Below are 13,181 nucleotides of genomic sequence, written 5' to 3'. Positions count from 1 at the left end.
TGCATGGCTAGCACATTATAACATTTCACGAGGATATATAATTATTATATATTTCATAAATATTATATATCTATATTGGTATATGATGATCTGCATATCTTATTAGATTCAGTGTATAGCATAATCACAACGGAAGAAAGTATAGAGATAAAATACCAGGAATATACTTGTATCGAATAGGGAAGTCATCCTCTGTTCGGGAAAAGTCTCCTAGATATTCAGGAGGTCAACAGTTTAGAAAGATTGCACTCGGATGAGTTCGGGTAGTGTACACCTAAATTACCCTTATTATAAGGAGGAAAAGGGTACATCCAGAACAAGTCTTTCCACAAACACAAGTCTCATAGTGACTCACGCCTTCGGATCTATGAAGCCATAAAACTATAGATCAAGCCTAGTTAGGTAGTACCATCAATACTCATCAAAGATTCACGACAGAAATAACCCTTATCTGACTAGGGCTTTAGCAGTAGGAACACAAAAAATCTGCCTAGTTTTTTAGGAGTAGATCCATACACACCCCCTGTTATAAACTCTAATCATGAAATTAATTAAGGCAGGATAGAACATATGACTATTATCAACTCGGAGGATCAAACCTGTATAAATATCATGCCTCTCTTTACGATATCCTTCTACGACCATACGTATATCCCTATATTTAGATTATAAATATTGGTCGTCGTGTACAATTCCTCGACAATGTTACAACAGTAATTTCAAGAATAATATTGAGTATACCTCTTTACTAATTTTATAGTAACATAAATCAATAAATATGTGAATAAACAATATAGATCCTCTCTTCGTCGGAATATGTGGTTAAGGACTCACTTAAACTACCATTTTTTAACAATGATCACACGATGATAGCTACTTGCAATTTATTCTATCAATCAACATCTATAGAGATGGAATATAAGAGATAATCCATTCTATCAACTTATTTGATAGTCCGGGTGCTCGTCGGCCTTGTTGTATGCGCAGTCGTTGGAGCATCCACTTCTCGCGCACATCTACTTCTCGACATGCAAGATTGATCTTGTTCGCGATTGCTCTTATCCAACGAAAATATATTTTGCTTGCTTTCTTCTTACTCGTGCACTCGAGCGCTTAGGCACGCAAGACCTGACGAATCACTTGGTAGGTAGTTCATTAAAAGGTTGATGAGATCGTTGGCGACACTGGTGTAGTCCTTAATAACCCTCTTGTCTAACTTGAACCTTGTTGCACATTGCTGAAGGTTGCATCTGCTCTGCAGACCTAAAGCATCGTCAGTGTCGCTTGTCACTACTATACCATGTGCACGCACACACACTTGTACCCTTAGTATAAAAGCATCTTCAAAGTCTTATAATCCCACTCTCAATTTTAATAGTTAAATTTAAAGAATTTTACTCTAAATTCTAGGTCCAACAGCTTCTCGATTCCACTCTTAATATTTAACAACCTCAAAATCGTCCCTCTCACTGGCTAAATATGGAGAACGTTCCCTTACTCCCAAAAACGTCCACCCTGGGCCCACCCTTTGTTCGTTCGCCTGGAGCTCAGCCCCGCTCGCTGAAGCTCAGCTCCACCCTGCCCTTGCTCGATGAAAAAGAGTTGCTGCTCGCCGCTACTCTGCCACCTTGACAAGTGCCTTGACGGAGCCCTCCCCGTGCCCGAAAGGGGCGCCGGAGTTGGAGACGAAGGTATTGCGCGTCGATTCGGTGGTGAAATAGCAGGATTCGTGCTGAAACTTCTTGGAGGAGCATCGCTTGACCTCGCCCCCTTCTTTCCTCAGCTCAGGCTCACCAGATCTGGTCTGGGTTCATCGGATTTGACAGGATGAGCGCTTCACAGTGAAGTTTGGCGGTGCTCCGAGCTCGAACGTGAGGACGGAAAGGGCCTTAGTTTGGCAGGGACATACGTGGAAATGGGGTGAGCAGCTTTGCACGACACTCTCTAGCGAATGGAGGCTCGGCTGGGGAACCTAGGCTCGGTAGCGATGAATTTGGGTGGCGTTTGTGGTGGAGCTTAGCAGTGTTATAGCGCGTTAGTGTGCTCTATGTCTTGGCGTGATAGAGTGAGGGAAAGGATGAGCAAGGCGGAGCTGGAGAGAGTAGGGGTATGGACATGGCGACACGGTCTTGATCCGGTATTGCCGTGGTTGGGGCTTCTTGGGACGATGACACAAAAAGAAAGGGAGAAAAGAGACATATGATAGTAATGGTCTACTCGTCGATGACATAAGAGAGAAAAAATTCTGATCTATTAAAATATAGGGAATAGAGTATTAGAAGTCTGTAGGAGAGTAAGAAGACTCATAGAGTAAATTTTATTAGGAAGGCTACCTATACGAGAATATTAGAAATGAGGTTTAGAGAATTTCTTCAAAATACTCTAAACATAAAATTATAAAGGACGAGGGACAAATATGTAGTCCTTTGTATCCTCGTTCTTATATGAGGATATAAAGTACGTCACCATCTTTGAATTCGCTTGAAGATTCATGCTCTCGTCGCGAGCGTGGCCATCTTCTCCGATGATGGTGACTAGGGTCGAAGGTTGATTAGGCATTGTAGCCACTGACGTGGAGGTCCGCTGGTGGTGAAGGCGAAGGCGAAGGCGGTTAGCGGGGAAATTACAACTCTACATAGAGGTGTGAGCACATAAATTATCTTATTCGTTTATCTCTCCCATCTGATATCTATTCATCTGTATTATGATTTTTTTACTTATACCTCCGTTACAAATTTTAACCTAAATAAACAGTTCCGATAGTCGTGTCTGCAACGACTAGTGGGATTTTCGCTTCCGCGGTGAGTGAGGCCGGTAGCAAAGAGTTGAGAGCAGAGTCGTCCCATTTGGGCCTTCCGTCTGGACTCCGTATGGCACAGCCCAACAAACCTGAAAACCTTTTCCTCATTATGTGAGTCAATTAGTCCGCTACCTAATTTAGCACCCATCGCAGTGGCAAAAATTGAATTGGCTCTCGACTCCTCCCGTCGCCGACATGCCGAAGCGGGAGCGCGACAGCGAGGGCCGGTGGCGCTCGTCGTCGTCGCGGCGGTGGCAGCGAAGCCCGTCCCCGTCCGACTCGGACGCCGCGTCCGATTCCAGCGGCTCGCCCGGCAGGAGCCGGAGCCGCCACCGCCGCAGGAGCCGCCGCCGGAGGGACACCCCGCCCTCCTCCAGCGACGCGAGCGGCAGCGGAAGTGAAGATTCCGGGCCGGACTCTGGCGGCCGCCGACGCCAGGGGAGGAGCGGAAGCCGGAGGCGCGGGGGCGTCACCGAGGAGCAGATCGTGGAGTACATGGCGAAGAAGGCTCAGAAGAAGGTATTGAGATTGAGCGGTGGAGGTGGGGGGGGGGTCTGTTTGGTTTGGCTGGAATTAGGGTTGCGGCTAGGCTTTGGTTGCTGACTCGTTGGTGGTGGTGGTTATGTAGGCCGAGAAAGTGGCGAAGAAGCTGAAGACGAACGCGGTTTCGGGGTACTCCAACGATTCGAACCCCTTTGGCGATCCCAACCTGACAGAGAAGTATGTTAATTCGTTTCCCTCTTCTGCGAAATTAAGCAACGCATTAGTGATACTGATTATCTAGGGAAGAGTTTTGGGCTCAAATTTATCTAGAGTGTCGCTGGTGAAATAAAAAGATGCCAAAATTCGTTAACAACTCTCGGAGGAGAGGGGGGAACCCAGCGAAAGAGGGGCAACAGGGGTTTTTGCTTGTGTATCGTTCTTCCTTTTGATATGCTAGAACTGACAAAATGGTGCGTGTGGTGGTGTATGGACTAAACTAGCTCAACTATTAGCACCTATAACAACATAGCAAACATCTTGTAGCTCTTACCCATCTTGTAGCCAAAGAAAAACTAGCTCAACTATTGGCACCTATAAGGCTATAACAACATAACAAACATCTTGTAGCAACTATTGGCGAGTGATAGAGAACATTGTTGGTTAACTCCTGCAGTGCAATCAGATTTTTCAAATGCCTGGGCTTCTAAGCCGATGATTAGGGCAGATATTGGGGCGGTTTACTTGTACATCAATACTGTATAAGCATTAGCATGAGTGATAAATTTGTAATGGCATTTACCAGTATCAAAGTTGATTTAGGTTGCTGAATGCAGCTAATAGCTCAAGGAAAATAGTTGGTTTACTGGCTAATTAGGCTATTATGTAGACCAATGCATGAAGAGTTGAACATCAATAACTTAGGCTGTAGTAAAACATAAAAAAGTGGAGTTTAGTATGTATTATCATTATTGCCGCCATGAAAGCTTTTCTTTTACTGCTAATTTGACCAAATTTATGTTGTCATGAGAATTTTCTGACGTGACCATGGGGATTCTTTTTGTTCACATGGCTTTAATGTGGTTGTTTAAAGACATGTACGATAATTTTAGACACAGTTGATTAATAGCATCGTTCATTCAAACTTACCTAGTTACTGTCTCGTGTGCAGTTGCGTGTTAAGAACTTACTGTTCTGATATATATGTTTTTTCGGATATCATGTTGTACCTTATAATTTGGCATACTACTGCACTAAATTTTGACATTGTTTCTGATAGTAAGTTTACACTCGGGTTAAGATTTCTCATGTTTATCAGTATTGTCATGTGATATGAAATGTCGGTGGCTTCCTTACCTAGATTATTTGCTACCCTGTTTGTTGCATTACCACTATGTGGTTCCTTGAAACAGTTGCTTTCATATGTGACAAAACAATACTTAAGAAGGATGACCTCTATCTTGTCTCTTTACAGTTTTGTGTGGCGAAAGAAGATAGAGCGTGATGTTTCTCAAGGACAAAAGGTGGACATTTCTGTCAAAGCTGAAAAGAAGAAACAGCAAGGAAGAATGGTACTGTAAACTATGAATTTCACTACGAGCAACCGAGTAATATCTCTGTTTCCATAGTTTACTAGTTGAAACTTTAAAGCATATCATCGTTGCTCGTCCTGAACTTGGAGATGTACCTTCATAGAATTAACAGGGTTCATATATCATTTTCTTTTTAGACAAGCTTTGTCATGTAGTTGTGCACTTACACCAGTACGCTGCTAGCCAGCAAATTTATTGTTCATTTTTTTTCTCGAGAGAAACTTGAAGATTATGTTTTTCTTGATGTGCCTAATCATCATACTCGCTCTGTCAAATGTAGGCTGAAATAGAGAAGGTTAAGAAAAGAAGGGAAGAAAGAGCAATTGAAAAGGCGCAGCATGAAGAGGAAATGGTTTGTATTTGATGATCATAAATGATAAATCTCTTTCACGATAATTTCACATGTTTATCATATCTTAGTTCGTAGTTTTTGCATGTGAAATTAAATACATGTATTTGCATTTTTGAAGGCATTGCTAGCTAGAGAAAGAGCACGTGCCGAGTTTCAAGACTGGGAGAAGAAAGAGGAAGAGGTTAATATTTTGGAACCTGACAAATAACATGCAATTCTTGTTGGAGTTAATATGGATTAATTATTTATTTAACAATTCTCTTTTTGGAATGCAGTTTCATTTTGATCAAAGCAAAGTCAGGTCTGAGATCAGGTTGCGGGAGGGGCGTACAAAACCTATTGATGTTCTCCTGAAGAATCTTAATTTGTCAGATGAATTCGATGTTGAGCTAAATGAGCCCTATCTGGTGTTTCAGGTAAGCAACACTTATTTATCCCTTTTAGATTGCAATTTTCATTGTGTAGTTGTATGTTTGTACCCAGCAAAGATTCATGCTAATTCCAGCGTCTACCTCAAGCATTACTAAATGTTCGTTCTCAATTAAAGTAAAGAAAGAGAGTTAACAGTGGTTTTATAACTAGCCATTCCTTATGTTCTCGCCACCACCGTACAACTAGCTACATTTGAAAGAGTTCGTTTCTTTTTACTTAACACTTCCTGAAAGATATATATTTTGCAAAATATTAGGGATTAACAGTGAAAGAAATGGAAGAGCTACGTGATGACATTAAGATGCATCTCGATCTGGACAGGGAAAGCCAAACGAATGTGAAGTACTGGGAGGTACATGTCTTTTTCTTTCACACTTTTCCTTTTTCCTGAATAATTATGATGACATTAAGATGCACAACTATATTACCTTTTTCGTGAATAATTGTGAGTGAGATGTACAAGATATATAGTCTTCATGTTTAATAAGCTAAACACAGAACAGTGTAGTCCTAAATAGGGATTGGTGGGATACAGAAAGTATTCTGCATTTTCCTATTATAAATTCTATTTGGCAAGGGAAAAAATGATATAGTATGTCAGGATAAAATCACTAGCTTGTTATATATGATTTGCCCTTAGTTCCTTGTAGAAGCTTTGCCAAGTTTGAGATTTAGTGCCTAATATGATGGGAAGAACTCGTATGTTCAGGTTATTTGATTTCATGTTGCTTTGTTCATATGCTTAGTAAGAATGCTAATTAGGAGTTACCCATGAACCTAATGTTCACATTGATTTGGATCCATCAGGCACTCATGGTGGCATGCAGCTGGGAGCTAGGTGAGGCTCGGAAAAGAGATGCCTTAGATCGGGCTAGGGTGCGTGGTGAGGAACCACCTGCTGAGGTTCTTGCAGAAGAGAGAGGTTTGCATGCAAGTATTGAGGGGGATGTAAAAAGTCTCCTCGATGGTAAGACTTCCATAGAGCTAGAAGATATGCAAAGTCAAATTGAGTCCCAAATGCGCTCTGGAACAGCGAAAGTTGTTGAATACTGGGAGGCCATTCTGAAACAGCTTCATATTTACAAAGCAAAGGTATGCCAAATTGCCAATAGGTTTTGCAAATGCCATTCCATTTCCACTCTACATTCTCTCATTTCTATTAAACCAGTAAAAGGTTGCACGGGTATCTTGATTAAACCTCGCAGTGATTGGCAAAAGACGCTACTACTTTGCCACCACTGGTTGCTTACCTGTGGTGCAGCTGCATGATCTGAACTTCTTTAAAGATTTAAAATCTGGAGTCTGGTTCAAGCTGGGAGCATGCGTGTATAGCTGCTCTATTGAACTTCTGAATTCTGATTTTGCAATTTATACTATCTTATGAAAAATGCTTGTTTTCACTGCAGGCTTGCCTGAGGGAAATACATGCTTCTATCCTAAGGAAGCATCTACATCGTTTGGAGCATCCTGGCGCTACTGAACATGATGTGGAATCCGAGAAAGAAGTTGACAATAAAGTGGAGGATGAGATGCACTCTGATGAAGGTTTATCTTCTTTTCCGAAAATTCAACCAACCCTTTTTTTGAGATAACTTCAGCGATTTCTGATATCTACTCTATATGTAGATGATAAACAATATTTGCCCGAACCAATCCCTGAGCAAACAGATAATCATTTGGAAGAAGATGGATCCTTTTCTCCACAGCTAATGCATGGCAGTGAAGATGAAGATGCAATCGATCCTGAAGAGGACAAGGCTGAGCTGGTAGAGTCCAGTTTCCTGCTGTTTTTCACTTTTCTGATAATATAAATAGAAATGTGATCAAAACAGCAATAGTTATTTTGTGCAGTGCAGTTAGGTGAGTAGTTTAATTGTCAGATACAGATGGATAGTAATTGGACTCAAAATTATGCAACAAAAACGCTAATCAACAATAGTAGGACAAAAAGTACTAGTGAATTTTTTAGGACAGTCTTTCAAGTTTCTGCTGGCCTTAATGCATGTTTACCCTGAAAGGGGCATTTATTTCATTTAGATCTTACTTTTGATGCAATGCTCCTAAGGCATTATTCCTTGTGTGAGGTGATTTTCATTTGAGGGCTCCGTAGAGTTTATATGCAAACCAAATGGGAAGAAATTGTTCTTAGTTTTGTGTCATGTCACTAGGGTTCATTTTATGAGTTGATTAGACATATGGAATGAGGTTGGCAACTCAGACTTGTGCCTTGCGCTTTGAATTATCTCCAGGACCGAAAACGTGAAGCTGTAGTTATGGAGCATCAAAGGAAAGTTCAGGAAACCATTAAAACAAAGGCAAGAGTACCTGATGAGTTGGAGATGAAAGCCATAAAAACAATGGGAGCTATGGAGGAAGGTGATGCAGTATTTGGTGCAGGTGCTGAAGTGAGCCTGGATTCACAGGTTTGTGTCATTTGCTTTCTGGTTATACTATGGATTCCATTGCATTACTAGCCTTGTAAAAATGACGGTCCAGTATTCTGTTTTTGTGCTGGATTCACATGTGGTCAGGGTTCTCAGAATCCAGCTGAGACCTGGCATGCCTGTGACAATTTTTGAGCGCTGCTCCAGAAAGCTCCAGGACCACCCAACTTCTGACCTATGGTTGTCCTGTTGTATTCTGAACTGTACAGAACATACCTTAAGCTTTATCAAAATTCTCAAATAATCCAACCAATAATCATCCATTGAACTCCGAGTTCATTTGATTTGTAATTGAGTATATTTGACACTTGGATATATGACTAAAGCTACATTTGACACTTGACACTATAAGCTTAATTTAGCGACTTCGGTGAATTGACTCAGCTGGTTGCTACCGCAAGTGAACATTCACTCAGCTGGTTGCTGATGGCATATGCTTGTTGAATATACTCTCAGGTGTACTGGTGGCATGACAAGTATCGACCAAGAAAGCCCAAGTACTTCAATCGGGTGCATACTGGATATGAATGGAACAAATACAACCAGACACATTATGATCATGACAATCCACCGCCTAAAACTGTCCAAGGCTACAAGTTCAATATTTTTTACCCTGATCTTGTGGATAAATCAAAGGCACCAACGTACAGTATAGAGAAAGACGGAAGCAGTGGTGAGACTTGCTTCATAAGATTTCACGCTGGCCCTCCATATGAGGATATCGTAAGCCTTCTGCCTCCTAATGTTTAATTTATGTTTTGTAGCTTTTTATGGGGCAGCTTATTCACTTTGTTTTCCTCCACAGGCTTTCCGTATTGTCAACAAGGAGTGGGAATACTCACACAAGAAGGGGTTCAAGAGTACATTTGAGCGTGGGATTCTCCATCTCTATATCAACTTCAAGCGTTACCGGTACAGGCGTTGAAATGCCTCATGGAGGAAAGAATTGGATCAATTGAACTGTTGCATTGTGGTTCTGCAGTTATAGCTTGCGAGCCTATCGCAGGCTCGCATAGATATCAGGCTGGAGTCAAGCATGCATCCTCAACCTAGATTCAATGCCAAGTGAGAACACACTTTCAGGATAGGTTTCTTGTAGTGAATTTTGTTTCCCCTTTTGAGAGGTTGTACGATATTACAACATAGCAAGCTGATAGTTTTCTATCATTTTTTTTATGCTTGCTAGTTGCTACTTTCAGTAGAATGGAGATCTGTATTCGATTGCGAAAACAATAGTTCTGTACATGTGTGTTGTTGCTATACATCTGATGCCCTTCTAAGTCAAGTGACCAACCTGTGACAAGTGGTATTCCATCCCCCGTCAAATGACCAACCTGAGTCAAGCACTGCCCAGCCGGACTGTTCACTATCCGGCAACACTGCCGAGCCTCAGCAGCACAAAGCGATTGTATAGTAAGATATGATAGGATCTTTAGAGTTTGTTGAGGTTGTTTACTTGCATGTGCACTATATGTGTACTGTATGTGGGCATCTAAAGTAATGAGAAGCATCGCTTGCCTTGCCTCCTAATCAAGCTTTCGCAAACCAATGGGCTCTCATCGATCACCTGATGCTCCGAGCCCCGGACGGACTCCCGCGTGCTCCCAAGTCCCAGTGATGGGTCTCAACTCGCCACAGCCTCGTCGGGAGACCCTAGGCGACTGAACTGCATCCCTACACGCGCCGCCGACGGTCGGAGTCCTGTGCCATGGTGCCTTGCATCCCGACGGCAGCCAGATCGAAAACCAGTAAACCACGGCAACTCCTCGAGCGATGGACTTATGGATCTTAGGGGGGCGCGCCATTTAGGTCGTTTATTCTAGAGTAGTTCCTTAGGTTTCGCGGCACCTTGTTGCCGCTTGTGCGAGAGTTTTTCTTGCGTTGTGTTTGCTCTCAAACTTTGTGTTCATCCCTTTCTTAATACAATGATGCGTAGTCCTTCCGCAGGCCACCAACCATGAAAGTTTACATGCTGCACTAAGAAAGAGAACTACAAAACATCTTGACCATACAACAAAGGGCAAGACTCCACTATCCTTTCTAGAGCACATACAAAACAAAAACAGCTAAGAGACTCAAAAGTTGCCATCAGCAGGCATCCATTTGGTTCAGAGAGCCCATTTTGAAGTCAAGGTCCAAGCCACAAACCACTAGATGAAGTTGGTTGCTTTTACATGCACCTGACCATCCAATGTCCAGAACCAAATAGATCAAAACTGATGCAATCAAAATGAAGCCTAAAAATTCCGTGTCATTTCCTCCAGAAAAACATGTCAGCAGACAAAGCAACAAGGTAGACATACAACAAAAGTGCAAATAGCAAGCCACCAGGAACATAAGACTTAAAGAGTACTTGCATTGGTTCCATCCAAACACAGTTTCAAGGCCTTAAAGACCAACTCAGTCATAACCTGGCTACTTCGAATAGCAGAAGAAACTAAGAGCAACAAGATCCAAAACCGGGAAAAATCAAGACAGAAAAAACTACCAAAACCATCAACTCCACCTCTCACAAACATCTCATCATCTCTACTACCAAAAAAGAGAACACCTCATCATCCAGCAAAAAGAAAGCTTGTGTGCCGAACATGGAGCAGCTCTGCAGTAGAACATAACGTCCTTAACGTTGTCCTTGATCTTTGGAAGTTGGCGCACCTCCACAGGCCCATCTCGAGCAACTGCAAATAGTGCTGACTGCCTAACCAATTATTTAGCATCTAGAGCATAAAAAAGACAAGGAAATAATGCATTGTGCAAGATAACAGTTGTTCATATGATAGTTCCAGGGCAGACACTAAGATGAAACGTAACAAAGAAATGATAATCATGGATCCAGCAGATAAAAATGATAACTTAGAGCTGGTTGTTCAATTCACTGAACATTAAGATCACACAGAGACATGTAAGAATATATTTTATGCATGTTCATCAAAGAATTGAGGTGGATTGCAATAAATGAAGGACAATCTTGAAACAAGATGTTACCAAGGTTGTATTGTCCAGTACTCCAGTTTACAGATAAATCATGTCAAAGAAATTGCTACTGTGCCAAGTTCCATGCTCATAGAGAAAGAGGTTCAAGCTTCAAGGCAAATTAAGACAGGAAACAGAGGGAAAGGAGATATAATAAAAGGAAACTCACCCACTGACACTGCACGGATGCAACGAGCATAGCTGCATTTCACCAAATTAACATTGATCAGAGGTAAACCAAGAGTCATAAAAGAGTGTCATGTGCGCGCACATGTGTGAGGAGGAGTTGAACTTACGTGCAGCAAAGATTGTTGGTCAGTGACGGGAGTGCATCAGTTGTAAAATGATTCTCATTGTAAAGGATATGGTAGTGGGTGAGCCTACTAGTCCCCTGAAAAAAATATTCACAGACACTTAATAAAAGAAAAAATATGTTCTGCAAAAAGATTTGCACATAGGTAACAGCATGTAGTTACCTGGATGCCAGCATGAATACACAGGTAGAAATCAAACTCGGTAGGATGGCAAATCTTTTGGTCAGCCACAGTTCCTACAACACCAACAAAGCGAAAAAAATACATCCAATCAGCAAATGCTTACAGAAGCCACAAATATATATTCTCAGTAACGGTGTGACACCAAATACACTAACCAGGAAGAATGTTTCCACTTCTATCAGCCATATCACGTCTTCCATGAACCTCAGAAAAAAGCCTCGTACGTTGCCTTTTCTGAACAACCACAAACGTGACTGGAGGCAAATACCCCTCCTCCAAAGAGGCACAAACCTTGAAACAGAAATGGCAAAACCATCAAAATGGGCAAGGAGAAGCAAACCATATTTAGATAGGAAATTCATGATGTGGGATTACCTTTCTGATGGCATCCATTTCATGATGCAATAGTGATTGGCTGATTGGCAATTGTTGCTTAGGTGTTAAGAGGATTTAGCAATCTAACACCCAATGTTTCGGATCCGATAGCCAATTTAGAGTTCATTCATGCGGTTCAAAAATTACAGGTTGTACTTCCATTTTTTGAATTACGACCAGGACTTTGCCAAGGGTCAAATCTGATGATAACTACTGTCTTATTTTATCATTAAGAAATGTTGTTTTTATTTATCACTATTTGCTAGTATCATTGGTCATCTCTGTTGTGGACCTGGTTGGTCAACTGGTTAAGAAAAAACAGTAAGAACTCCTATTGTATCGCTTTGCAGACTTTTGTTGTTTTCTTGCTCCATAGGTGTTAAAAAATAGGGTAGCATGTAGCAAGCAATCGTTTTCGTTTTAACGATTGTTTGGTATCATTGGATTTAACTATAATCGTTTTAGCATTAGCCTGACTTCAAAATAAAATCACTAGAAATACCAGCAGCTGGATGGAAGCCCGGAATTGATTGACTGGGATGTCACTTAATTAAGAAACAAGCATCATGCTTTTAGAATTGCCCGGCATTACACAAATACATGCAATTTTATAAATAGAGTTGTTGAATATCTAACTATAGGGTATATGCGCATAAGGAGTATATCATATACATACAAGGTATATACGAAATATATTTAGCAACTCCAGATATCACGGAACCAAATCAACGGTACCTGATACACTCGGAATCAAGTAGGTATATACCGAGAAGGTTTAGATTGGTTGCCCAAACCAATACAACATGTATTCAAACAGATCTATCCACTTAGACGTCAAGAAAGACAACTCCCTATCGACTATGACGGAATGGTAGTCGGTACCTCACCCATATATAAGACGGAAAGGCTAAGAGGGGAGAACAACGAACAAGGAACTACGAGCAACACGAAAGGCAACAACAGAGGAGTTACTCGACGACTTTAACCTTAGGATAGATTAGATCCAATCAACTCTTTGTAATAGTCTTAACCACATTGCTTGTACTCGAGATCATCAATACAAGATAGCAACAACCTCACAGGACGTATGGTATTACTCCAATCGAAGGCACGAACCTGTATACATCGTTTTGTCTCGCTTCGTAATTAATCTATACTCTCGAAGTTACAAGTCAATTTACAGATATATTATCGGAAGCTAATCTTCGACAAGAGTTATGACACCAATTTCGCAAT

General features: G+C 41.4%; 2 protein-coding genes across 2 annotated transcripts; one reads left to right on the top strand and one right to left on the bottom strand.

Moving 5' to 3' along the window:
• Window positions 1-2,935: 2,935 nt before the first annotated feature.
• On the top strand, window positions 2,936-9,380 carry LOC133915238 (splicing factor Cactin-like). Its single transcript, XM_062358317.1, has 13 exons — window positions 2,936-3,319; window positions 3,429-3,520; window positions 4,755-4,851; window positions 5,153-5,224; window positions 5,343-5,405; window positions 5,500-5,640; window positions 5,913-6,008; window positions 6,464-6,748; window positions 7,063-7,201; window positions 7,283-7,422; window positions 7,906-8,079; window positions 8,557-8,823; window positions 8,906-9,380. The coding sequence occupies exons 1-13, from the start codon at window positions 2,996-2,998 to the stop codon at window positions 9,023-9,025; spliced, it is 2,010 nt and encodes a 669-aa protein (XP_062214301.1). The 5' UTR covers window positions 2,936-2,995; the 3' UTR covers window positions 9,026-9,380.
• Window positions 9,381-10,519: 1,139 nt separating this feature from the next.
• On the bottom strand, window positions 10,520-12,572 carry LOC133914075 (protein argonaute MEL1-like). Its single transcript, XM_062357230.1, has 5 exons — window positions 11,946-12,572; window positions 11,726-11,861; window positions 11,550-11,623; window positions 11,370-11,464; window positions 10,520-11,274 (listed from the first exon to the last, which is right to left on the bottom strand). Exons 1-5 carry the CDS (start codon window positions 11,961-11,963, stop codon window positions 11,178-11,180), a joined length of 420 nt encoding a protein of 139 aa, XP_062213214.1. The 5' UTR covers window positions 11,964-12,572; the 3' UTR covers window positions 10,520-11,177.
• Between the last annotated feature and the right edge of the window lie 609 nt (window positions 12,573-13,181).

Source organism: Phragmites australis, chromosome 4, assembly GCF_958298935.1.
Source record: "Phragmites australis chromosome 4, lpPhrAust1.1, whole genome shotgun sequence".
Taxonomy (NCBI): domain Eukaryota; kingdom Viridiplantae; phylum Streptophyta; class Magnoliopsida; order Poales; family Poaceae; genus Phragmites; species Phragmites australis.
This window is presented reverse-complemented; position numbering and strand designations above follow the sequence as displayed.